The sequence below is a fragment of the Berghia stephanieae genome, chromosome 1 (genome assembly GCF_034508935.2).
Source record: "Berghia stephanieae isolate SIO BIC M18660-M18661 chromosome 1, UCSD_Bste_1.3, whole genome shotgun sequence".
Taxonomy (NCBI): domain Eukaryota; kingdom Metazoa; phylum Mollusca; class Gastropoda; order Nudibranchia; family Aeolidiidae; genus Berghia; species Berghia stephanieae.
Window position 1 is genome coordinate 95,989,541 of NC_088360.1, and position 27,758 is coordinate 96,017,298.

Sequence of the window (27,758 nt, forward strand, 5' to 3'; positions counted from 1 at the left end):
GTTGTCAAAAAACTTCGAATATCGAAAGATATCACATCGAACGGACAGTCATTGCAGTCAATTGAGCAGTCTGTTGCTCGCTATGAATGACAATGAGTCGGATAAATGAATGGTGATGTCATCAAGCAGTGATTGTGAACGTTATTAAATAAATTTTGATTAGTTTGCGATAAGCTGCTGACACAGTCCTCGTATATCTATTAATTTATTGATCTTTAAATGCCGTCTAATTCTGAACTTATTTATAATATTCTATATTATAGAGGTCTAGATAAAAAATAATTCGGACATCTTTAAATTTTTAGCTTGCATTTGTGCTTGCTGCTATTTTTTGAATATGTATTGAAATAATTATTAAAAAAAAAACAAACAACAATACAATATCTGCATTTGGAGGGCAGCATCAAGTGGGAAGAAGTGTTGATTTATTTCCAGGGACGGTTGCTGACTGTTTATTTAAGGCGACATGAATCGAAAACACATTCTCTCGCCGTACTCAGGTGTAAAATGAGTACCTGGTCGGAAACAGTGTTGTCTGTGTCGGAGAAAAATGTCATGTCGCCCAACAGGCATCATGTCTCGTCTTTCATGTTGCTATTGGCTTCGGACCACTTTTAAGTGCCCTGAGCACACTGAATGTATATTGCGCTTCGTAAATGTTCTAGTGGGTTTATTCTTTTTTATTAGAATGTGTGTATATTAATGTGTGTAAGGGTGGGGGGGGGGGGGGGGTTGAATTTGAAAGAGGTGTACTCACATAATTGGCATTTATGATGGGTCTATGTAAAGAGGTCTATTTGTCAACATTTCCTTTACTCTAAAGCAAAATTGTATAATATCACCCGATCACTGAAGTTGTCCATAGATCCTATCATAGAATCGGTATGGATCGTGGCACACGTCAGTGCATTGAGACTTGTGAATGTCATTTTAAAAAAAATGACAACAGCAATTAGACAGTCATATAACATTTCTTCCTTTGAATATCAACGGTGATGTTAGTCAAAATATAATAGAATGAATATAAAATCCAACCTCAATGCACCACATATCTACTCAGAAGACAATGACATAATTACAAGTTGAACTGCTGTGTGTTGGACTGTGATTCTTATTTATAGCATCATGGGGCTCTGTTCGGTGAATGATTTGTGTAATATTCTTATTGATTATTAATATTCATCTAAGCAAACCGAATATCAATAAAATCTATATTCATTGTAATTGTCTTCATCCGTATGTTTTAATTACAACAAACCTGTTCTTCCAATGATTAAACTGATATGGTTTTGATTTCTCACAAGTTAGGCCCCGATTGCTGGCCTGGCCTAATTATTTTAGCAGTAAAGAGCATTAGTTGTTTGTGGGGAGAGGTGGATAACCATAGTTTTAAAAATCTTTTATATAAAATAATGAGGCGGCCTGTGGTATCTTGGCTCATTGGTAGCCTCCATACCCCACCCTCATCGCACCACAGACTACTAGGATTCTGCGTAATCTGTGCACCGCACTGTCGCACGTCCATCTCGCCTCACAAAGGTGCAAATCCCAGTTGATGTCACGAGACCATACCGGGTATCGAGCCTAAGCGAGCCAATTGAGCGGCACGCCCGATATGTGACTCATGGAGATCCAACCCGATGGCCTCGGCCATCCCGAGATCCACACTATTAACCCGATGTGGTATGGAACCTGAAACCGCAGAGCATCTAGTTGAACGGTGTGTTGTGACGAAGTTTCCGGGCGGGTTTGCGACGGTGCACAAGTGCGGTGAAGAATTTGCTGATCGAGTCGATCGTCATCACATAATTGTGAGCACCATTAGAAGCTGGTGCCTCACGTCGGCAAAAAGAAAAAGAGAGCCGTCTGTGATTGCAGATACCTATCACGGCTAGTAAGACAGGAGAGATGTTAACGAAAAGCAGCATATGCTAAAATTTATGGTGTAAAGCAGTATCTGCTACATTTGGAAAATATAGTGCGGCCCAAAGCAACTAATTAATGTTGTTGGGTTTTTTTTTTTCGGTAGTTTTTTTTTTCCCCCGCTGTTACTTATCTTTGACTTGAAAGCGGTGAGTGAATGTGAGTAAAGAGCGTTTTCCAAGGTCTCAACTTTGAGTTACCGACAGCGGGGCTCGAACTCAGGTCCTACGGGCTTATCCACTCGCAGCAGCAGCAGTAAGCGTAAACAATCACTTACCTATAATTCCACTCTCTGACGTGTAAAATCAAGAAGAGTCAATGCAAGGGAGACAAATTTGATGAAATCGCGCTGTTTAAAATTTGCCTTATTTCACTCACTGAGGATCCTTATTTTTGGGATTATTTTTTTATGATTATACTTCATAAACATGCGTCACACTGGTACTATTATCATGTTATCTGGTTTTAAATCGTGAAAATGACCATCGTTGATTGGAGTAAGCTTCCTGAACCACTTATGGAAGCTTTACTCCCGTTTCAGAGAGAGGGAGTCAGTTTTGCTGTTGAAAAAAATGGCAGGTGAGGACGAGGTATAGTGAGCGGCAGCAGTGGCAGTCAAATTGTGACCCAACTCGCCCATAGGAAAGTTGTGACTGGAAATTGCCGTTCGCGTCATGGGGGTTCAATTAAAGATGCATAACTTCGTTACAAAGAAGAATATCGCAGATATTTTGGTAGGGTATCATTATTTTTACCCCAAAATTACAATTGATTGGAAAGTTGTGATCGAAACCGCGCACTGTTAATAAAAAATTGCTAAAACAGTCAATATGAAGTTCTTATTAACAGACTGTATACCAAAAGGTTCGTCTGATCAAGGACAATTCATTTACTTTAATAATGAGGAAGATAAATAAATTTAAAAAGGCAAAAAGTCACCTCTATTACTATTAGGTAACCTAAGCCTAGAGCATTATTCTATAGAGGATTGGGTGCAAGATATAAATAAACATATTTTTATTATTATTGTTATTATTATCATTATTATGATTATTATTATTATTATTAATATTATTATTTATTTATTTATTTAATTTATTTTAAAATTTTTAGTATTATTATTATTTGCGATTCTGTGACGATAACGGAATAACGATGTATCTTTTGTTGTATAGTGATGGTGGTGGCGGTGGTGTTGATGATGTGCTGGTGGTAGTGATGATGATGATATAATGGTGGTGGTGGTTGCTGCAGTGTTGATAACGATGTGGAGGTAGCTGAGGGAGTGGTAGTAATGGTGGTGATGTGATGGTTGAGGTTGTAGTAGTTGTGGTAGCGATGATGCAGAGGAGGTGGATGATGATGTAAAGGTGGTGGTGGTTGCTATAGTTTTGATAACGATGTGGAGGTTGCTGGGATAGTGGTAGTAATAATGATGTGGTGGTGGTTGTAGTAATTGTAATAGTGGTGTTTATTGATGGTAACTTCTATTATATGCAGGAGCACTGTGATATGAGTCATGAGCAACCGAGAGAGAGAGAGAGAGAGAGAGAGAGAGAGAGGGAGGGAGGGAGGGAGAGAGAGAGAGAGAGAGAGAGAGAGAGAGAGAGAGAGAGAGAGAGAGAGAGGGAGGGAGGGAGAGAGAGCACATTCATGGCAATTTAATTGCATAATAAAATGACAAACTGAAAAAGATTCACCCAAGGCAGTTTATATGTCTTTATTTTAATTGGAAGGAAAGTTCTGGCCTTTAAAAGTTCTTCAACATCACTTTGGGTTTATTGCTATTACAATTACGTAATTTGGACTGACAATTTATAACTTTATCCCCCCCACCCCCACCCCCCTTAAAAATATTATTATTAGTATTAAGAATAAAAACATAGTAAATGATAGTACTGAAAACATTATGGACTAAAATTAATATAATGAATAACTAAATTAAAAGATATCGATATGAATATCGATATCATTGGGAAGCCATGATGAGAGGATAATGAAAACATGGCATTTCGGCGCATAATTAAAGTGTCTGCTTATAGATATAGGGCCCTAAAATTTGGCATGAATACCAGCAAATCACAAGCCAGGTGTTATAGTCACTATCCCTTCGACCCAAAAGCTTATTCTCATTTCATCAAGCGGTAGGAGAAATGTCATAAGTAAGTTTTACACCTTTAAAATTAAACAAAGAAAATTCCTTTTATTCATCCTTGTCAGTTCCTATAGCTCAGTTGGTAGAGTTTTTGCTTCACATGCAAAGGGACCAAGATCGAACCGCTGTGTGAAATCAAGATTTTTTTGTTAACCCCCTTGTCCACCCGGCAGTGATTGGGTAGTTGGGTCATTAGACTTTGCAGAAAGTACTTTGCAATACACAACATTCTATCCAAAGGATAGCAAGCAATTGCTATTGTCCGTTTCATGCAATGGAAACAGGAATAACTCCGGCTCAGTGGGCCTTTTGGATCTGAAGCACTATTTTATTCACTTGCAGAGGAAAGTGTGTCTTTAGGGAAGACTGAACTACTCAGGCTTGAACCACAGTGCAGCACCACAGAGCCAGGGTGAGATGACTTGCTCATTGCCACACAGCACACAAAGGAAAAAGAGTTTGGTACCTTTCAGGTACACAGCAAAAGCAGCAGTACTGATGTGCCATTCTGCCTACTTTTGATATGCATACATATTTGTTTGTTTATTTTTCTTATTGTTTTTTTTTTTTTCCAGATGTCTCATTGCTGATGAGGTAAGAGCATTTCAGAACTTGCAAACAGTCTTATTCCTAATTCTGCTTCTTCATGAAAGATCTGATTAGTAGTAGAATTTCTGCCACACCTCAACTTTAACAAGATAATTAAAAGATTTATTTATGATCAAATTTAGCCAATTTCTATGGTTTTATTCTGTACAATACAATATATCTTTTATGCCTCAATCCAGGCCACAGAGAGTCAAAATACAATTTGTTTTTTTGAATTTTTATGTTTTAATTGATTAATTATTGACTGATAACAAATTAAAACTAAAGATAAGACAGAAATTATTAAGTTTGGAAGAAAGAATAGTGCACCACAAATGGTATCCCGATCTATTGATATTGCTGGTACAAATGTCAACATTTCAACAACCCATGTTCGTAACCTTGGTGTTTTATTGGATAATAATTTGTCCATGAATGACCTTGTTTCCAATGTACTCAAATCTTGCAACTTTCATTTGAGAAATATAGGGAAATTAAGACACCTTATTGATAAAGATATAACTAGCATGCTAATGTCTTCTTTGCTTTTTTAGTAGAATTGATTATTGCAAAGCCCTTCTTGTCGGCTGCCCTGAATACACTATAAATAGATTATAAAAGGTTCAAAATAAAGCAGCCAGAATAACATCCCTCACTAAATCAAATAAACATATAGCACCGATTGTAAAATCCCTCCACTGGCTGCATGTAAAGTTTTGAATTGATTTTAAGATTCTTTGTTATGCATATAAATCCATGAATGAAATATCCACTCCTTACATCCAAGACCTAACTTCTCCCTATAAACCAGTGCGAGCTTTGAGATCCGCTGACTCTTTATTGATTAATATAAGAAAATTTTCAAATAAATTTAACAGTAAAGTTTTCTGTATCAGTGCCTTTCAGTTATGGAATAGCATAAGTTTCGAAACTTGATTCAGCACTTCATTAACAGTTTTTTAAAAGAATCTGAATACAGAACTTTTTTCCCTTGCCTTTTTGTCCGTTGTATATTTTAGTTTGTGCATTGGTTAACTATTGTAACTTTTAAATTTTTTTATTTTAAAAAAAAATTAATTTTTCTTTTCATAGCGCCCTGAGCACCTTTGAGTGGAAGTGTGCACATTATAAAAATGCTTCATTATTATTATTATTATTGTATAGTCGGTTCCCTTTCAGAGCTATTAGGCCCATGGAGCTGGAGTTTATCCCATTTTCTACAGCGTGAAAAGGACAATAGCAATTGCTTGATACCCTTGTGATAGGACCCTAGTCTATCATAAAGTACTTTAAAAAAAAAAGTTCTAGTCAAATTTGGGTAATTTGTGTAAAGAACCTCACCTGAGGATGCTCTGCCAAGGCCAAATTTTCAGCCATTGTCACCAACAATTCAATCTGTGACAAATGCTCAGTCTCTTGACATTTTCTTTTATCAATTCTACCGGAATCCAGCTATTTTATATCAATGACAACATAGTTATTATTTTTTTTGTCAATGTTTATGATTATTTATTATTTTTTTATTTACAGCTCATGCGGATACTTTTTTTTTTCTACCTGAAAAAATATGAGATGGTTTTGTTCTTTTTGAATTCACCTACAATTCACAATATCATAATGGTCATCTTTTCTATGCTTCTGCACTAACCTTGCTATTGCTTAGTGACAGTGACATATTCTTGTATAAATTATTCTATTTTTAACCTCTTCATATATTAATATTTTTCAAATGAAAAAGCACTTTAGATCTCTGTGATCACGAGAGACTTCGCTTTTTATATGTGAGGTTTCATATTATTTCTGACATCCTAATAGCTGTTCAGTATCAAATCAAGTGAGTAGCGGCTGTGATCTCGTGTATCCATCTCCTTTTACTTGGCATGGACATGACTTCAAATTACTCAATGCACCATTGGGGGGAGGAACATGCTTTAAAACCATCTCGCTTGATATTTATCAAAACGACTTCTTATTCTTAAATTACACCCTTACCAGTTCAATACACACAGCAGAGAAAAAAAAACAACCTATGATGTAATGTGTAAAATTGTTGCCATGGTAATGGTGAGCATATTGGATTTTTGTTAATACTTTAAGATTAATTTCTCCTTAATGACAAAGAAAGCAAGCAGCTTGAACTCTAAGACCTAGTGGGACAAAAAGTGAAATATAGTAAACTTATAGAACCATTTATTATTGATAAATTAAAAAAAAATATATTCAAAGATCGGGCAATGATTGTTTTGGGGTGAAAATCTTGAACTTTGGCTTAAAATTTGACTCAATACAATTGTAAGACTCAGTTTCGAAAAATAATTGGTATTTTATCAATTATATTTGTCTGTAACTGTGTTGAACCTCTTTTTATGTTAATTTCTCATCTTTGAATTTATTTTCTCCCTCAAGTTCCACGAGAAAGATCCAGTAACAATTCTCTTGTTACTTTGGATATTTGTCGAGCTATATCATAAGGATCAGAAGTTCTTTTAATGGATATAAAGGGAGAATTTTAGACATTTCAATGCATGATCCTCTGCTTAAACTATAATTAAACCAGTCTAATACTTCTAAAATTGTTTCTCTTAATCCACCTTAACTATGATTTTTAGTTATATGTATTATTTTCTATTTTATCAGATGGGTTTGGGCAAGACTCTCCAAGCCATATCAGCTGCCTGCATGTTCCGGAATGAGTGGCCCCTTCTTGTCATAGTTCCTTCATGTGTCAAATACTGCTGGATTGAAGAGATCGAAAAATGGCTGCCTGACATTTTGCCACAAGACATTAATCTTATTCAGTCTGGGGCTGATGCAAGGTAATCTTTGTTATCAGACCTTCCAATAATTACCACCTGAATCTTTTTTTTCTTTCTTTTCTTTTTTTTTTTTGGGGGGGGGGGGGGGGGGGGGGGGGGGGGTTGTGAAAATTCTGATCTGATTTTTTATGAAATCTGTAATAAAATCGATTTCGAGTCTTTATGAGAAATGAAATGAAATTATATAGCTTAAGCTATGTTATGACTATGATTTTATCAATATCTCATAAATAAAAACAATTGAGAAAACTTTTTAAAATCCTCAAAAGACGGTATGGTTAGTTATGGAAACTCAAGTTATGAGATCTAGATAGCTTTTGACCTTGGCAACTCTACATAAATTTTTTTTTTTTGTTTTGTTTCAGGGAATCATCCTAATTTATACGGCATAATCCTAAGAAAGACCAGTCTTGTTTTACTGACATTATGGTTTGATAGCTTTATTTGTGGAGGATTTTAATGATGATTATGTACAAAAGCCATGATTTTTACCATCAGAAGATCATTAAAACTTGGATCCTGAGCTTATAATGACTTTGAAATCTAAAAGTTGTTGACTCATGGAATGATTTGAAGTTTTGAGGTGATTCCAGAATTTTTTTTCTTTGTTCTCAGCGGCATCGCTGACTCTCCCATCAGCATCGTGACCTATGGATTGTTGCGGATTCCCAGTGCAAAGTTAATACAAGAAACCATTAGAAGACGGAAATTCCAAGTGGTGATTTGTGATGAGTCACATTATTTGAAAAACACAAAGACCTTGTCGTCTAGAATCATTGTGCCCATTATCAAAATGGCAAAACGAAGAATTTTATTATCGGGAACTCCAGCTCTTGCTAGACCCGTTGAGGTAATTTCTTACTGTAGTTTAAAATTTACAAACCTACAACTGAATCTGAATCATTGGTATATATAGATTGGACAAATCCAAATGAGTTCCCTCAAGATTTAGATCTTGTAACCAAAAATTTAGAGGAAAATTGTGAGAAAAAATTTACACTTTACTCAGAAATGGACCTATGACTAAAGTTGAACTAAATTACATTTCTATTCTATTCGTTTTATGGTTATGGTTAATTTTAAAATAAGGGTAAAAATCATGCATTGTGGGTTAATTCCGATTTTAAAAAACGGTAAATTTGGATTTAGGAAAATAATGATATCGGTTTTCTTGTTCATTGTCTGTGGCATGTAACTCGATGTTATTTCTGTAGATGATTGAACTGGGTGTTGTTGCTTTGAGTGCTATAAAAGGTCTCTTTACTCCCATTTACTTGTCAAAATGAAATAACATTGTTGTATCTGTGGAAACACCTCAGGTTGGACTATCCTGGGTTTGGGATCACAAATGTCATCGGGTATGGCCACTGTTTTTAAATGAGAGTTAATTTTTATCTTTATTATTTGTTTATTTTTATTTTTGTAAATCACCTCCTGGTTTTAAGTCTTGTTGTTGTTATTATGCATATTTTAGCTATTTTCAGTAATAATACAATTATATTTTCATTTTCACAAGCATCCAGCTGATGCAGTGATTTCTGTCTCATACTATGTGCAGAGGTTTTTTTCTTCAATTGTATACTTCTATCCTTTTTATACTATTCAATCCCAGGTGAAGTCAAGAATTTTTTCTAACCCCCTAATCCACCCAGCAGTGACTAGCATCCTATCAAATGGATAGCAAGCAATTTGTACTGTCCATTTTGTGCGAAAGAAAAACTCTGGTTCTATGGGCCGGGTTGCTCTGAAGGACTATTACCATCTCATATAGATATGAACATTTAACATTTTTCTCTCTTTGTTCTTATACAGTTATATCCTCAACTGGACGCAGTGTGCCCTGGCAAATGGGACACTTTTTGGAAATTTACTGAAAGATACTGTGAGCCAAGGTACCTTTATTATGGAGGGAAGAGGCAGAGAAAAGTTGAGTAAGTCTGATCTATCGGAATCCTCACAGTTTCATCTTAAAAAATAAAAACATTTTTTTATTCTTTTGTATAAGTGGGAATTTCTCCCTATTTATGGTATAGTTTTCCTGCTAGATAATTTTTAATTGCAGATAAACCATAGATCTATAAACTTTTAAGAATCCCATTTTCTTCATTTTTACTGGTGTCCTGTTGTATTACAGACAATGTTTGATTGTCTGTAACTGATGTGATATCCTACCTTAATCACCAAGATTACAGTAACAGCAATGCGACTCATATTTCAGCTAATAAGATATCACAGTCACATCATTGTTGCTGCTTTTTTGGTGAAAAGGTATAACATAATACTGGGTTAAAGACTAATCGAAGGCAACCATGCAGAGAGTTAAATTGTCTCAGATGGTAAGGTAACCTGAAAAGAAAACTAACACGATACCTATTGTATTGTGTGTTTTTTGTTGTTGTTATTACAGTAGAACTCGGAAATAGCGAGTTCGACGGGTCCACTCCTGATTACTCGCTATTTCCGAGTTCTGGCTATTCCCGAGTTGCCAGGAAAGGTCACTCTGCCGTACAAAAATATGGAAAGACAGTGTGTGTGTGTGTGTTTGTTTGTGCGTCATGGGTGAAAGTTCGCCGGAAAAATCCGGCATGGCCGGATTTTTATTTTTGAAAAAGAGGTCTCGCCGTTTTTTTTTTGTCTGGCCGGAATTCGAAAATGAAAAAAACCGGCATTTATATAATTAACCGCACTTCTGTTTTTTCCTCTTATTGGTAGTTGCAGGATTTTTTTTTCTGAGCACCTGCCTTTGCAGGATTAATATCATTGAGTAACTTTCATCCATGTTGTGCGTGTGTGCCGCGCATGCGTGCAAATGACTGTGTGTGGATAAAGTGGGGTGAGGGCGGGGTTGAACGGCCTTCGTTAACTACGTAATGATGGCACAGGTTGAAGTTGATCCACCCCTTCCATTTCCATCAAGATTTCGTGTATGTGTGTGTGCGAGTGTTTGTATGCACTAGGCATGTTTGATGAGGTAAGCAAGCGCATCACTCAATCACTGACCCACTGAAATGATGGTTCCACGCTCCCCTCTCTCGCTGATCGTGTCGTTCGTTAACGAATGCGACTCGCTGACCGATGCTGCGAAGTGAGGCATGTTGACATGTTGGCTGCCAGTGCTTACCTCGCGCACAAACACACACACCCAACCCCCACCCAAATTTGTTTCGCCTACTATGTACTCTCGACTAGGCAACTATGTAATATTACTCGTAACGAAAAATAAGAAGAGAAAAGAAGCTAGGCTAAAAATATTTAAATCGCCCTTGTCTGTTGTTTTGCTTTACTTCGTTCGAAGTCCTGGGCTGGGGCAGGAAATGCTCGTTATTTCCGAGTTGACCTCTTTTTCATACTCGCTACTTGCATGCTAATTTTATTGACTCGAAGAAGAGAAAAAAACGGGGATTTAGATTGTACTCGCTATTTCCGAGTTCTCGCTATTTCCGAGTACGTTACTTTCATGTTCTACTGTATTGTTATTGTACTCATCTCATTTCATGAGTTGTGTGATGTTTTATTGAATTTCCACCTCAATTTGTCATCAGTGGTGCCAGTAACCTGGAGGAGTTACAACAAAGGATGTCAGGGATGCTGATGATTAGGAGAGAGAAGAGTCAAGTGTTGACAGAATTGCCACCAAAACAACGACAGCGAGTTTTGTTTGAACTCAAGGACTCAAGCTTGAAGAAGGTGGGGTAAGAATTAGCTTTATCATCATTGCCAAAATAATCATTAAACCTTCAGCTTTTATAAAGCACAATATCCACTAGGTATGCTCAAAACGTTTTACAATGGGTCCCAAGCCAACAACAACACGTATGTTATCACCAATATTGTCATCATCATCTTCAACATTATTTCATCAACCGTAATATAACCCAACCATTTTTATCATCAAATTAACAAGGATTAAAGTTTTGAAGGTGCTGTGAAATTCATGTACAGACTTTATTCCCCTATCTCATGAAAGAAAACAAAAAATCTGCCCTTTGTTTTGCATTGATAGATATCGAACTTCAGGCATTCTAACTCCTATAAGATGCATAGATAATTCATCAAATATATAATGTCAACCTGAATCGTCCTCCAGATGACCGAATATAGAATTAATCCATTAGTTTTACGAGAGACTATAATTTAATTAAATGCTAAAGACATTTCTGTGGTTTAGGGATTCAAACCAGAATCCAATCTGCCATTAAAGCATCTTAAAAGTAAGAACTCTGAATGAATGAGGATGGTAATATTGTAATTTAGGTTGATACAAATTTTTTTCTTGAAATTTAGATTTAAAAAAAATGTACCAATTGTGTAATGTAGTGAAGGTAGGCGCAATATATTTCTTGATATGAGTAACCAAAATTGCTGAGCTACTTGGTATAGTCAGTCTCGAGTCATGATGTCCTGAATTGTTCTAGCTTTGGAATTCCCTCAAATAGTAAGATTGATAATATTATAAGTAAATGTCTGGGAATTTACTACTTTGTGTCATTTTGTAATGTTTGATTGCGATAAATTGTGTTAGCAATTTTGCTTGGGCACTTCAGGTACTTGCTGTGTCTTCTCTACCCCCATATCTGTTTTCCAATTGCTTTCTGTCTTTGTCTTGGAATGAGATTACTTAGTCTTGTCCTGGCCCTGACCGGAAACAGTCAAATATATAGTTAGTTTTGGGAGATGATATTTTTTTCCTTGTAAATCATCTCTCTGTTATGTACTGTTATTTTGTTTTATTTTTAACAAAAGATTTGTAAACATTTGAGTGTTTTCTTCTTAGTTAGAACTTGTGCTGGTGTCTAGGTGAGACTTTTAGGTGATTTCAAACTAGGTACACTGATAGTGTGTTCTTGAAATCTCCATCTGTTCCCTATTTGAATCTTTTCCCCTTGTCTTACTTTTTCCTCAAGTCCCTTTAATTGTACATCTCGAATGTTTTTACCATACAATTTTCTTCCTTTTTACTGGCGCTGATATGATCTTAATGTGTTGCAAGCGCCATAAAACCCTTAAAAACAAAAAAAAACAAAAAACAAACATGAAATCGAATTTTAAGCTTAACTTGTAAAATTTTGGGCCAAAATAAATGTCTTTGTTGGTGAGAAAGAATTTTGTTTCTTAAACTTTAAAAAAAAACAAAAAAACCCTGTTCAGACCACTTTAATTTTAAAATTGATTTCTTTTACTTAGTTCATCCTAGCATATTACAGTTTTGAAGAGATGGTTCATGTATTTCATTTTATTGCTCATTTCCACCAGGATATATCCAAAAGATTTGATTCCCTGAGACAGAACATCCACAAAGGTAACCGGACATTCCAACAACTGGCCAACTCTATGGAGTCCTTGGCTGATGACCACCATGGAAATGGGGGCCCTGCTTCAGCTTCGGCCCAAGAAGATGATGATGGACTGGCAGTGTTCAGAGATGTCTCTTCTCTGTATCGGATGAGTGGGGAAGCCAAGGTTTGATTTCTAGGTTCTTTGTGATCCAAAACCTCATTGTGCCTGAATTTCAACCATGCACTATTATGAAAACTATCTATTTCCTTAAGTTGTCTACATAAATTACATGCGTCAAAATCAAGTATGAGATAGTAAAGCCAATGTGAGCCCAGAAACACTCATCATGTTTTTTGTTGACTTGTGGATTTTTTATTATTTACTATTCTTTGGCTTTGGGTCCCAGTTGCTCAATTGGTAGAGCCAACGTTTAAATCGAGCTAATTCAAGTGGATTGTGGTCTGCTTTTCTCACCCCTCTTCAGAACTGCTAACACCTATTTTTTTGTGAGTTTATCTTATATACAGGTTTTTAAAGTTTGATTCCAGTGAGTTTCTCTGTTGATGATTTAGTGGTATTTACACATGAAATATATCTAATCTGAGAGCCTGACGTGGGGTTTGGGTCTAAATATTAGGAAAATCCTTCAAAAAATTTATTTTTAAATTTTGGCGGGAAACAATATCTTATTATCTTAGAAATAATATTAGCAAAGTGCAAATTCTCAAAATATACTATAAAGGCACGAAAAACACGGTAGCAAAGGGTATAGGGAGTAAGAATAGTGTGAAAAGTTATTTTGCTATTTTCTCAATATGTCATTTTTCAAGGGGTATGGGATACTGTGTCAAATATTTTTCAGAATCTATTCCATGAAATTGTCTGAAAATTTCCACAGTTATCACAGAGATAATGTATTATGTCAACATAGAGAGATTTATTAATAGGATTTGTGTATTTTGACTCATAATCTAAATTATACATTTTTAACATCTATTTTGTCAGAAAATACTGATTTGCAACCTTTTACAACTTCGTAATGTTCTAATACAAATCCCATAACCTAAAACTGTAAAATCTCTCTATGGTGACACAAGATGCTTCAATGATAATATGAGGGAAGAATATGGAAATTCCTTCATTCGTTTTTGTGGAATATTTGGCCTAAGATTGTTATACTTTTTGATGTGAGACTCCCAAATTAGGACATGAAATGGGCATCAACACGGATAATGTATAATGGGTTTTTTAAAATCCTATAATGACACTACAGAATTATTAAAATAGACCAGTAGAGGAAATTACATTTTTTTAGAAAAGACACAAACCGTCCCATAAAGATTTTTTTTCTTCTTCAGATTTCTATTGAATTTCATTACAACGGCTTTTAATTGTTAATGTTTATTATTTTAACAATCAAGTTTTGATTTTAGAAAAATATATTTTGTGCTTTTGGCTTCGAAAATTTATTTTCTGATTTTTAAATCAAAGCCTTAGTGTAAAATATGTCCTTTTTTTACTGGGATGGCAGCTCTGCCTCTGTCAACACAGCAGTAACCAGGGTTACTGAGTTTGTTCAATCTGACAACAATTACATTGTGACAGACTAGCATCCTATCCAAAGGGTAATGAATAATTAATATTTCTGCTTATTTATTTAATGCAACAGAATTTGGGATAAATTCCGTCTTAACACTTCTGAAGGTTGACTGATGGAATACAAACATTATATTTGTTTACATTTTCTTCCTATTTTGTTTATTTTTCATTAATGATTTCAACCTAGATTGGGCCAGTGCGAGAGTATATTGAAATGCTGTGTGAGAATGAGGACCTCAAGTTCTTGGTGTTTGCATATCACCACAACATGATGGATGGGGTGGAGCAGGCTCTTCACACCAAGAAGGTTCGATTCGTACGCATTGATGGCCACACCAAGCCAGTGGACAGGCAGGTAAGAAAAGCGAAACAAAGAGATAATTGATTTTTAATGTTTTCATTTATTTCCTCTTTTTTGTTTCCAGTCATGTTGGCTGTGTGTTTCTCTTAATCTGACGGTACAAATCTTATGCTTTTCTATGTTCTAGGGTGGGTCTTGTCAGTTTTGGTTGTTTTTTTGTTTTTTTTTTTGTGTGGAGGAGATTGGCAGTCCTTTTTTGCCAGTCATATAAAGGTCACTGTATAGCATGTGATCAACATCTTTATGATGATCAAGCTGACATTTGCCATTATCCAATTTATTGAATTGTTTTATTTTTATAGTTGTAAATTTGTGTACAAAAAAATAATAAAGAAGTTAAAATAGAAGTGGCTTATCTTTCACAGGTTTGTAATGGCCAGGTCACTGTCATTTTTCTTTCTTTTCTGTTTTTGATTTTTTTGCATTATTATAAACATTTTTTTTTTACATTATAAAAAACAATTAAAAAAAAATTATTTATCGTCATTGTTATTATTATTATTTTTTTGATCTGCTGTTTGGTCCCATGATGACCATTGTTTTTGATTTTCTGATTCCAGTTCCCAATTGCCTCTAATTTATGGTTGTGAATCACATTATTTAATATTGTGTCAAGTTTTAACACATTTATTTCCATCTCTGTCCAGGCTTACGTGTCACAGTTTCAGTCTGATCCATCCACTCGTGTGGCCATTTTGAGCATTTTGGCGGCTGGTGTGGTAAGTCTCAAAAATTCAAATGTTTCAATTCCAGAAATAGATGTGTATAAGGTTAAGTTTTAATTATTTATAAAAGATTTTAAAATTTTCATTAAAAAAAAATAATGGTTATCCATTTGTTTGATGCATGCAATTTTTTAAAAAAGGACTCATTGATTTTTATCTGAAAAGATTCATTCAAACTCGTTACTTTGATGCTAGTAATCAGACATCCAATTTTTACGTCCTGATTCAAGACTGAAGGGCTAGAGCTCAGTTGATTACTGGTTTTGGTTGGGATAGGTCAATAAGTAAATGAGTGCTAGTAATCATATGGATAGGTCATGGTCTCGCATACCAATAACATTTCAAATCTACAGAAAATGTTATGCTTGTCTAGATTCATAATTTTCTCTTGGATTTTATCAGGGGGGAATTGGTGAAGCTATAATTATTTTACTTACAAGTAAACCTTAAAACAAATTAAACATTTCAACCAATTTAAGCTCCAATTAGAAGTGAAATTAGATTGAACCTAACATCTTAATATACTGGCTTTAGCTGGAGATTAGTAACCTAAATATGGAAACCCAAATCACATACCAAATAACTAATAATGCGAGGATTAATGATCTGCTAGAAATTGAAATCCCATTGTTCAGGGTAAAGTGTTGTGTATTAATAGATACATTGATAGAGCCTCATCTTATAAGTAAAGGGACTTGTATCAGCCTTGGGTTCAGGTGATATTTTTATTTTATTCCTCTGTCCATCCAGTATTGACTGGGTAGCTGTGGATGTTAGTTCAGGCAGTAAATGCTTTTTGATATAGCAGCGTTCTATCCTAAGGGTTGTAATCGTTTGTTTCTCTATGCTAAAGGCTATGGAAATCAGAATTAATTTGGACTCTATTGACTTAATGGCTCTAAACAGCTATCATCGGTGATAATTGAAATTTATATAAAAAAAGGGAGTTTAAGTATTGCATTATAGGTTGTATTTGAAAAGAATTTGACAATAGAATAGAATGTTGGCTGGAAATCAATGCAGCGTTAAGAACTGCATTACGCATCTTGATATGATAAAAAGCTATGTAAATTATGATAAAAAGCTATGTAAATGAATGTTTTGTCTAATTTTAAATGTACTTTTGCAAGTGATTTGCAGTTAAACATACTCAAAATTTATGTTCATACCTCAAAGTTCAATGAACTTCATGTCTATTCTGAAAGGGTCTGACCTTGACCTCAGCCAAGCTGGTGGTGTTTGCCGAGCTGTATTGGACCCCCGGTGTAATGGTTCAGTGTGAAGACAGGGCCCATCGCATAGGACAGACGGGCCGATTATCTGTGCATTATTTGGTGGCCAAGAACACGATGGATGAATGGGTGTGGTCATCTGTCTGCAAGAAGGTATGACTCAACACTTATAATGGTCATCCACCCTTAGGTACCACTTTTAGATTAATGTTTGTTAACAACAAAGTGAAGATCAAGCTGCAAAAAAATTTTGAACCATACAAAATATTGAACAACAAAAAGGAAAAAACAACCTTTATTTCAATGGAGATGATGAGCCCTCTTCCTCTATCATTTTTTATTTAACGTGTCATATTACCATTTGTTTTAGTTGTTGGCTGTATAGGGATTTTTTAAAAACAGGAATATGAATCATGTCTTGTCAAGTATTTTATTCTTTGTTTTAGGCTGGTACATGGGGTAGCTCAATTGGTAGAGAACTTGCTTTACACACAAAGGGACTGATATCAATTTGCGGGTGAAGTCAAAATATTTTTTATTGATTCCCCTGTCCAGCTAGCAGTGATTGGGTAGCTGGGTCTGTTAGAGCGGATGAAAAGTACTTTGTGATATACTAGCATCCTATTCAAAGGTAGGGTAGCCTGTTGCAATTCCGAAGGCTTCGACTCACCTCAACTGAATCACCCTTTTACTTTTCTGTCCGTCTCGTGGTTTAAACGTTGGTTTGATTCCACAGAAGAGTCAAATCAGCAGCCAATAAGATTGCCCAGTGGAATTTGGGTCATCTAATTTTGGACAGCTTTCAGTGATCCCGTGGTTTCCCCGTTTGTAATCGTGCCAACACGCTGATACAAAATTCATTGGTGCCCTTTTCTCGATAATATTTTCGACTTTAATCTTTCACGGAACAATAGACTCAGGTGGGTAAATGTTGATATTTCTATGTATTCTGTTAAAACAATATTCCACCCTTTATATTCTTTTATTTACAGTAGACCGGATAAAATCGATATTTTAGGAGTGCAATTCGATGCAATTCCGAAGGCGGCCTGACACAATTCCGAAGGCCGCTTGACGCGGTAGACCGGTTTGATGATCATGATGACGATAATAATGATGGTGGTGGTGGTGATGATGATGATAATGATGGTAGTGGTGGTGTTAGGGATGATGATGGTGATGAGGATGTGATGATGATAATGATGGTGCTGATGATGATGGTGGTGGTGTTAGTGATGATGATAATGTTGGTGATGATGGTGGTAGTGGTGGTGTTAGGGATGATGATGGTGATGAGGATGTGATGATGATAATAATGGTGCTGATGACGATGATGGTGGTGGTGTTAGTGATGATGATGACGATGATGGTGATGATGATAATGATGGTGATGATGATGATGGTGGTGGTGTTAGTGATGAGGATGGTAATGATGATGATAATGATGATAATGATGATGATGGCAATGATGATGGTGGTGATTATGATGGCGATGGTGTTAGTGATGAGGATGATGACGATGATCGTGGTGGTGGTGATAATAATGGTGGTGTTGGTGATGATGATGCTGATTGTCGATGATGATGGTGATGTTACCGTTGGCCTAGGTTGAATTACCAAACGAAAATTCTTGTTTTTCCTTTACAGAACAATGCCGAAAGGATACACTGAGGAAGACCTCCAACGTGCCATTGCGGCCAAGAAAAATGGCATGAGCTACAGCGTAGCTTCCAAGACATTTGGGATCCCCCAAACCACGCTGGTCGACTACATAAAGGGCCGTTCTAATGCAGGGTTGAAAGCCGGCTGAAAAACTTCAATTCCTCCAGAGGTTGAGACTTCAATTGTGGAAGCTATATTCCGTTCGGCTGAAGCTGGATTCCCTCTTAAAAAAGACCAGATCTTTAAAAAAGTGGGAAAGGTGGTTCATAACCTGAACCTAAAAACGCAATTTGTAGACGGCTTCCCTGGCGATGGTTACTGGAGGGCACTCAAACTGAGGTTTCCTCAGATCCTGGGTGGGGATCCTGACCTCTCATAGCGGGCAGGGAGGTACATACTGTGTCTTCTATCCCCTTATATCTGTTTTCCAACATGCTTTCTGTCTTTGTCTTGGAATGAGATTACTTGGTTTTGTCCTGGCTCTGGCCGGAGTCCTAGCTGGGAGGGAAACAGTCAAATGCATAGTTATTGTTTTGGGAGATGATATTTTTTCCTTGTAAATCATCTCTCTGTTATGTATTAGTATTTTTATTTTGAATGTATAATGTAAGCATTTGAGTGTATTCCTCTTTGTTGAATTTTGTGCTTGTGTCTGGATGAGACTTGTAGGTGATTTCAAACTGAGTACATTGGTGGTATGCTCTTGGAATCTACATCTGATCCCTATTTGTTCTCAGTTCCCCTTTGTCTTACTTTTTCTTGGCGCTGATATAACCTAAATGTGTTGCAAGCGCCGTAAAACCCTTAAAAACAAAACAAACAAATTTCCTCAGATCACTGTCCGCTTGGCAGAATGCTGTAGCCACAAGGTTTGTCTGCTCTCAGCAGAGAACGGGTGGCTAGCTACTTTAAGGATCTCCACTCCCTGATCAGGAGCAACAATATCCAGCCACAGGCCATCTGGAATATGGATGAAACTGGGCTGCAGTTCTCCCACAAACCTGGCAAGGTAACTGCAACGTACCTAGGTGTTAATTTTTCTAAAAATACATCAACCATTGTCTTGTTTTAATTGAGCTTAATAATTGAGCTTTATATACCGCAATATCCACTAAATGTGCTCAAAGCGCTTTACAAGGGGTCCCTGGTCAACAACAACATTTAACATGTAGGACGAGTCATGGCGCCTGTTAGGGGATATTACAATTTTTCGGACAAAGACAACGCTGTTAACGGCCAGGTACTCATTTTACACCTGAGTATGGTGAGAGAATGTGAGTAAAGAGCCTTTTCCAAGGACTCAACTATGCGCCGAGCGCGAGGCTCGAACCCAGGACATTCCAATCCGAAAGCGAGTGTCATACCACTAGACCACATAGCCGCTTTGACTGACAAATACCATGGGATGGAAAGTTGTCATCACGTCTCATAATATGTGCCATGATATGATTGAATGTCTATCAATTCAGTTTAATCCAAAATGTTTCAAGGAACAAATCTCTCACAAGTTTCTGTTGTTTTCTTTTTTCTTCTTATATTTCAAAAGGTTGTTGCCAAGAAGGGGTCACGCCGTCTGCATCAAAGATGTAGTGACTCAAAAGAGACGGTCACTATTGTGGCTGCCATCAACGCTGCTGGCAGAGCCCGCAACCCAATGGCCATTGTGAAAGGCAAGACAGAGGCAAGCGTCCAGTCTTTTGATGTCCACCTGGGTCCCGATGAGTGCTTCTGGACTTACCAAGAACGTGGGTGGACTGACAACTCTATTGGACTGGAGTGGTTCAAATCTGTGTTCCTTCCAAATTGTGGAACGGAACGACCCCAGCTACTCCTCTTGGATGGGCACAGCAGCCACGAAGTCCTCGAGCTCCTTGAAATTGCCAGGGACGAGGATATACATATCGTTGCATTGCCACCACACACGATGCAGTGCCTCCAACCATTGGACACAAATGTGTTCAAACCAATGAAAGCGGCATACAACTATGCATGTACAGATTTTTTGTACAACTACCCCAGCAAAGTGATAGATAAACAGTCTTTTCCCCTTATGCTCAGCAGAGCATGGGATGTCTTGAGGGATGGAGCATTGCTGAGAAAGGCATTCAAAACGACCGGCGTCTACCTCCTCAACCCAGCAGCCATCTCTGATGACTGGTTTACAGCATCCGCTGTGCTCTCGCGACCATTGTTGGAAACAGGGCCGTCTGATGCTTCCACATTGGGGGCCATCTTGGTCCAGGCTGTGGGTCCAGAGTCTGAATCACCAACTATCACACAGGAGGCAGGGCCGTCTGATGCTTCCACATCGGGCGGCATCTTGGTTCAGGCTGTGGATCCAGAGCCTGAACACCAACAACACAGGAAGCAAGGCCTAGTACAGGTGTACCAGGGGATATCTTGGCCCAGGCCATGGATATATCTGGGCTGACAGCAGACTGGAACGAAACTGTCAACGAAATATTCTCGACCCCGACTCCAGAACCACGATCTGCCACTGCAAGAAGGTACGAAACTTCTCACAGGGTACTCACATCTAATGAGATAATAGAAAACAAGCGCAAAAAAGAGAAGAGAAAGAGAGGATGGAGGCAGAGTAATGTGAGAGGGCTCTGGCACGTGAAGAGAAAAGGAAGGCTGCCAAAGATAAAGGGCTGCAGCCAAAGAGAAGCAATCCCAAAAAAATAAATAAATTGGTTTGAAATGTTAAAAGTGTCTTTGTCTTAATAATTTGTTGCATTCTTGATTTTTAACTGAAGACAAATTGGTTGAGTGGTTACCTCGTTGGACACCAAACTGGGAGATGCCGGGTTCGATTCCAAAGCCAATTTTTGCTCTATTTTCTTGAGCAATAAAAACTCCAACTGCTTCTCAGTTTGTAACTGTGGTGCTCATTGAGCTCGAATAGCATCACACTTACTAATCCTGAGTGGGGTTCCCTACCTCCACAGTGGGCCGGGAGGTACTTACCGTGTCTTCTATCCCCTTATATCTCTTTTCCACCATGCTTTCTGTCTTTGTCTTGGTATGAGATTACTTGGTTTTGTCCCGACCCTGGCCGGTGTCCTTGGCTTGGTATGCTCTTGGAATCTACATCTTATCCCTATTTGTTCCCAATTCCCCTTTGTCTTACTCTCTCTTGGGTGCTTTAATTGTAATTCTATAACTTTTTACTATCCCATTTTCTTCCTTTTTACTGGCGCTGATATAACCTATATGTGTTGCAAGCGCCGTAAAACCTTTAAAACAAACAAACAAACAAGTTACCAATCACTAGGTAAAAACTGCACAGGATAGAATGTGTTTGACATGAAATACAGCCTGGTCATGGTGAGGCAAGTGCACACATTCTTACAAAAGTGCCCCATAAAGGACTTTGAGGAAAAAGGGGGTGAAAATTAGTTATTGCTTTAAATTGGGTTAATAAACTATACTATAACCCATAAAGGACTGACGAAAAAGGGGTGAAAATGAGTTGTTGCTTCAAATTGTGAAAAATAAACTAGACAGAAGATACACACGAGAACGGTACTACCGCAAACTCGGGGACCCAAATAATTTTTGGGTTTTGGGAGGGGGGAGACTTTTAAAAAATTTAAAAATTGGGGGGTTTGGGAGGGGGGGGGGGAAACTTTTTTTTTTTAAAGTCTCTACCCACCCAAACCCCCTATCTAGACTTTTTAAAAATAAAAAAGTTTCCCCCCTCCCAAACCCCCAAAATTATTTGGGTCCCCGAGTTTGCGGTAGTACCCACGAGAACATTAAAAAGACCTCAAATCAAACGAATAAAACATCAATAAAAGTGTTCCATCTGGTCTCTTCGGAATTGCAACATACGCCATTCGGAATTGCATCGAACCCCTTCGGAATTGCGTCTACCTTCACTAGTCATATTGAAACAGTCAATGGGAGAAATGGAACTCTCCAGTCCTATCCGAAATAGTTTCATCCAATCAAAAAGCATGTTAGTAATACTAATATTGTATAAGATGTGATTGGCTAATATAAAAAGATTTAGCAAAACATGAAATGTGAGAAGTTATGTGATTGCCCTTCGGAATTGCAACAGGCTACCCTAGTAAACAATAGCTATTGTCTTTTTCATGCTATAGAAACTGGGATAAACTCTGGCTCTGGGTCTGAAGGACTGCTTTAGGCTGTTATAATCTTTTTCGTTCAATACTCTTTAAAAAATTTTTTTTTTTTTAAATTGAGCTTTTACATAGCACAGTATCCACCAAATGTGCTCAAAGCAAGGGGTCCCTGGCCAGCAGCAACACTGAACATGTAGGATGGACATAACACCTGTTAAGCGATAATACATTTTTTTCTCGGACAGAGACAACTCTGCTAAAGCCAGGTACTCATTTTACACCTGAGTACAGTGAGAAAATTTGGGTAAAGAGCCTTTTCCAAGGACTCAACTATGCGCGAGCGAGGCTCAAACCCAGGATCTTCCGATCCGAAAGCGAGTGTCATACCACAAGACCACATAGCCGTGCTCTTGTGGTACCGTATGTTGATGAAGATTGAATTTGAATAGGCAGATAAATATAAGATTTAAAAAAATATAATTCAGTGATACTTTATATAAAGTATTATCTATTTATAATGCTATTTAGCATAGATTATTCAACATACTGACCACACATTCATTCATTAATAGAGAAACAAGCTTATGATAAAGGACGAAACAATAACATGAAGTCTTAAGAAATACAATTGTAGGTAACTATATTTTAAACAATAATAAATAGTTGTTTAGTTTTGCTTATAAAGATTAAAAAGCTGTAAATGGGTAGATCACCAACAGTTCAATTGAAAGAGGGCCATAATTATATTACAAGAGTGCATAACAGGTGACTTGTGCTACAAAGTTGGAAATTTGAATCTGTACGGCGAGTATGAAATATTGGGGAACAATTTGAGCATGGGGAACAAATGAGAATAGTCCACTTTACCTTACCTTACTAGAGTTCTGTCTCCCTACATGGGTTGAATGTCATGGAACACCATTCTTCACACTCAAGGGCCATTACAGAGCAGTCGATTATCTTTTTTCCAGTTGTTGCCTCCACATTTCCTATCTAGGACTTCCTTGGTTTGCCTTGTGCTTTTCTGCCAGCTACCTATCCCTTTAGCACTGAGTTTTGGATGGTGTTTAGTCTCCGAATGTGTCCATGTTCTCATTTTGACTTCTGCCAACAGTTTTCTGGACCTTTGGCCTGCATCATTAAGAACCAGACTGTTTGATTTCTTTCAGGTCCTCTCAGAATTCTGCGGTACACCCATAACTCAAAGGCATAAATTTTTCTTTCTATCTCCTTTGTTATGGTCCATGTTTCACAGGCATACAGGTATGTGGACCATACATAACATTAGGCATACATACTTTTGTTTTTGTTATTTTTAAGCCAGTGAGGATTTTTCTCATTTTCATGAAGTTTGTTTTGGCAATGCTGATCCTTCTTTTGACCTCTGCAATAGATCTGCCATCATCTGTGATGTACTGGCCGAGGTATGTATAAGCCTGTACTTGTTCTTTTGCTTTTCCGTCTACTGTTTTAATGGGTTTGGGTCTTTCTTCTGGTTGTGTGAATACCATTATTTTCGTTTACTGTATATTAATTTTTAGTCCATAATTATTACTTATCTTGTTGGTCTCATCTACTAGTTTCAGCAGGTCTTATTTGTTTGTTGCCAGTAGTACCATATCGCCTACATATCTCAGGTTATTGATGTTTCTTCCATTCCAACTATGCCGTGCATCATCTCTATTTCTCTGAATATAACTTGAAAAGGCATGGTGAGAGGACACAACCTTGTCGGACACCTCACTTGATTTCCATTTTGTCAGATAGTATATTCCCGCTTCTTATTTTGGTATTTTGGGTCCATTACAAATTTGCTATAATGGCAGTGTTATTTTCATCTATATCTATGTTTCTTAAAGTGTTAATCAGCTTTTTGTGGTTTACGGTGTTGAATGCCTTGGAGTAATCAATAAAACATGAGTACACTTCTTTTTGGACTGCCAGGTGTCTCTCAATCAAGATTTTGAGGTTGAAAATTGCTTCTCTGCTTCAAAATCCTGCTTGCTTCACTGACTTCGACATTTATTTTATCCTTTATTCTTCTCAGTATGATACTTGAAATAGGCCACATAGATGCTAAAAGATTTTCTGATTTATTTTTCCACGTTAAAATTTTTAACGAAATGAGTCAAATTCTGCAATGCAATGATTGACAAAAAGCCTTTATACATTTTGGTCAAAAGTTCTATTTTGGTAAAGACTTGTTGACAGATTGGCGTCTTATGAATTTATCAATCTATGAAGTAAAAGTTTTTGGTTAAAATGCAAAAAAAGGGATTCTCTAAGTGTACAACATATTTGCTGTCAATAACTTTCAGCCCATCTCCTTCTACAGGCTGTTGTTACTTCTACAGCCCTGACTGGCAAATGTCGCAAGTTGGAACATGGGGAAGGAGATCAGCATCAGATTGATGTCCTGTCCAAGGCAGATGCTTGGATACCTCAGGAGTCAGACGAGGCAGATGTGGAGGATGTTGGTCAGCTGATCAAGTCTCAAAGGGTTTGTCCTGTAGTAATTATGGGGAAGGAACTAACATTTCTGATTACCAATGAAAATATTAATTCACTTTTTGAGGCTGTTAACTTTTTTCTTTTTGAAATTTGATTATTTTGTTCTTCTATCAATGTTATGAAAGGTTTCTTTAATTCCTTTTTCTTGTCTTTAGCTTGGATTTTGCCAAGAAATGTGTAGTATCTTCATCAATGTGAAGGAGATTCTGGATGCATCACAAAAACAATCATAACATCAGACTTCAATAATAGAAAATAAATTGAGAGTTAGTATTGCTTTTTATAATTTTCTTTAAAGTTGTTAAGGAGTGTGTTGTCCTTAATGCTCCATCCCCCACCCCATTATTTTTATTGAGTATAAAGAAAAAAGATTACAGGAATTAAATGATGATAAAAGCAATTTTTTCTTTTAATTTTTTTTTCAGCAACCTGACCAGCCCTCCATTTTGGATTTTCTTTCATCTCAACGGCGACAGAACATCTCAAGTGGGCCAGAATATGGAAACATCAACAACGGTGGAATTAAAAAAACAATAGTTGGATCACATTCAACAAGGCATGGCCATCTTAGATTTGCCTCTCCCATGACCAAAATAAAAGCAGCCAATAAAAATCTGGACAACAGTTTGATTGTCATCGACAGTGACGAAGAGGCAGAGGAATTTAAATCAGCAAAGAAAGAAAGGAGAAAAGTGAAAGGTTCTAGTAAAAAAATAGAGGCGATGATTGATGAGATGACTGAAAAGAAGAAAGAGAATTGTGAGAGTAGTTCAAGATTGCAAAATATCAGAAAAGATGGTGACAAGATTATTGCTTTTTCATCACAAGAAGAAGAAGATGTGAAGAGTCTGTCAGGCAGCGACGATTTATTCAGTGGCAAAAGCTCTGACTCTGATTCAGACTCCCTGCCTGATGTCTATCTGGGTTTGAATTGGGAAAAAAGAAAACTGCAAAGAAATCATGAAGGCTTGGATTTTAATACGGATTCAAATGGGAGTGGGAGAAATTTGAATCATGATGTCATAGAAAATAAGAAAGTGTGTGAAGATTTTGATTCCAAAAGTCTGAGGGGTACAATTAGTAGAAAAAGAAAGTTATCTAATGAAGAGTTATCTGTAACGGGAGAGTTAACATCAAATATAACTGAACAAAATCCACAATTAAATGGAGAGCAAAGTTCTGAAAGTGAACAAAAGATGTTACCCGCTACAGGTACAGAATACTCGCTCTCAAGTAATTCATATAAGGTGAAAGTATTGTTAGCAGAAAATTCACAATCACCTGATTCTTCCCCTTCCAAATCTACAACAGCACTGCCACACAATGACAATTCAGTATTTCATCGAGCAGGCAAGGATGTGGATAAACTAGACTTCTGTTACGAGAATTTGGGGTCAGAAAATCAAGAATTTGATGGTGATAAAAGTTTATGTTTTACATTAAAAACTTCCTCCCTAACTCCCCTTAAAGGCAATCAGCAGATACAATTAGAGTCTGAAAATCCAAATCAGTGGCCATGTTCTATGTGCACTTTCCTAAACCACCAGGACCTGGGACAATGTGAAATTTGTGACACGCCAAAGAAAATGAAAACCAGAAATAAAAATAAAGTCGTAAAAAAAAAAATTTCATCGCAAGTCCCTCACCAGGAGAATTGCAATCAGCATTTGTGTGATTCTCAGTCAACTATTGTTACAAGTGATTTGATCAGTGGAAAAAACACATCTGTTTATACAAAATCCAAGGATTCTTCTTCTGGTGGGTCAACCCCTTCTTCCACCTGCATTGATAAAAATATACTTGATTCAAACTGTGTTCGAAAGGGAAGCATCGTGGATGATTTTGGTGGTGGAGGAATTTGTGTTTTGAAGGAGACTGGTGTCACAGATTCTTATGGTGCAAATAATGAAATAGAAAATGTTGGGGAAAAAGACAATGAATCTGATAATTCTTTTTTTGATGGTACAGGAGATGGTAGATTAAATGATGTTGAAAATTATGAGATTGAAAATATTTATAGTGATGAAGAAGGAGAAGTAAAAATGAAGAATTCAGTATTGAGACGAGATTCAAAGTGCTGTGAAATAGAAAACGTTTGTAGTGAAGATGATGATGTTAATGATTGCAATCAGATGGGAAAGGAATGTTCACTTGAGAAGTGTTTAAAACTCTCTACAAAATATGATAACAATGTAAATGGGCTAGATAAAGTCACAGATATAACTGTAGCAAATTCCAGAGTTCTAGAATATTCCAAAGATGATAGAAAAGAGGACAGTCAAGTACGTTGTGAAAGGAGTGAGGTTGATAGAATAGAAGATAGTGTAATACAATGTGAAAGAGTAGGGGTTAATAATGATCAGGGTGATTCAATTTCCTGTGATGAACTAAATCATGAAGACTTTGACAAAATTGAAGATTTTTTATCAAAGAATGGACACATTGGTGTAGACACCCATAGACCTCCCGACTTAACAGGGAAAGCAAACAATATCCAATCTTGTATTGTTTCTGTTGGACATAAATCAAACTGTGTTACCTCAGCTCTTTCATCATATTTATCTTCACCATTCTCATCCACATCATCGCACATCCCACCACAAACAACAACAGTATCAACACAACCACTACCAACATCATCAAAAACAGCAGGGCAGCCAGATTCCACAGCAAGAGCAAACCCCTCTATCATTCATACTGATGCCTCTGCACCTCCCAGCTTTCCATCTTGTCACAAAAGATTCCAATTCAGCTGTAGTCTCCACACAGGCCGTATATACTTGTATGATGAGGTAAGGTGTGATTTTTTTACAGA

The 27,758-nt window shown here is 36.9% G+C and overlaps 2 protein-coding genes across 4 annotated transcripts in view; both read left to right on the forward strand.

Annotated features, from left to right (window-relative positions):
- The first annotated feature begins 2,267 nt into the window (after nucleotides 1-2,267).
- The window catches only part of LOC144962449 (DNA annealing helicase and endonuclease ZRANB3-like), a 33,765-nt gene continuing 8,274 nt past the window's right edge, over nucleotides 2,268-27,758 (forward strand). The window contains exons 1-12 of one of the 3 annotated variants that reach the window (XM_078895399.1): nucleotides 2,268-2,502; nucleotides 4,654-4,672; nucleotides 7,304-7,482; nucleotides 8,098-8,332; nucleotides 9,295-9,413; nucleotides 11,025-11,169; nucleotides 12,736-12,942; nucleotides 14,546-14,713; nucleotides 15,367-15,438; nucleotides 16,650-16,829; nucleotides 24,768-24,932; nucleotides 25,369-27,735. In XM_078895399.1, coding sequence (XP_078751525.1) covers nucleotides 2,402-2,502; nucleotides 4,654-4,672; nucleotides 7,304-7,482; nucleotides 8,098-8,332; nucleotides 9,295-9,413; nucleotides 11,025-11,169; nucleotides 12,736-12,942; nucleotides 14,546-14,713; nucleotides 15,367-15,438; nucleotides 16,650-16,829; nucleotides 24,768-24,932; nucleotides 25,369-27,735 — 3,957 coding nt within the window. In that variant the 5' untranslated portion in view covers nucleotides 2,268-2,401. Of the gene's footprint in view, nucleotides 2,514-4,653; nucleotides 4,673-7,303; nucleotides 7,483-8,097; nucleotides 8,333-9,294; nucleotides 9,414-11,024; nucleotides 11,175-12,735; nucleotides 12,943-14,545; nucleotides 14,714-15,366; nucleotides 15,439-16,649; nucleotides 16,830-24,767; nucleotides 24,933-25,368; nucleotides 27,736-27,758 lie in introns of those variants that run through there. The other 2 variants (XM_078895400.1, XM_078895401.1) reach the window with 2 other exon arrangements.
- LOC144964866 (uncharacterized) lies at nucleotides 19,193-21,030 on the forward strand. Its single transcript, XM_078899591.1, has 2 exons — nucleotides 19,193-19,347; nucleotides 19,885-21,030. The coding sequence occupies exons 1-2, from the start codon at nucleotides 19,306-19,308 to the stop codon at nucleotides 20,767-20,769; spliced, it is 927 nt and encodes a 308-aa protein (XP_078755717.1). The 5' UTR covers nucleotides 19,193-19,305; the 3' UTR covers nucleotides 20,770-21,030.

Bases quoted from the DNA above. Each gene is read 5' to 3' on its own strand.
- LOC144964866 (XM_078899591.1), top strand. From the start codon at position 19,306: ATGGATGAAACTGGGCTGCAGTTCTCCCACAAACCTGGCAAG. The intron at 19,348-19,884 runs GTAACTGCAACG...ATATTTCAAAAG, and splicing joins TCTCCCACAAACCTGGCAAG to GTTGTTGCCAAGAAGGGGTC.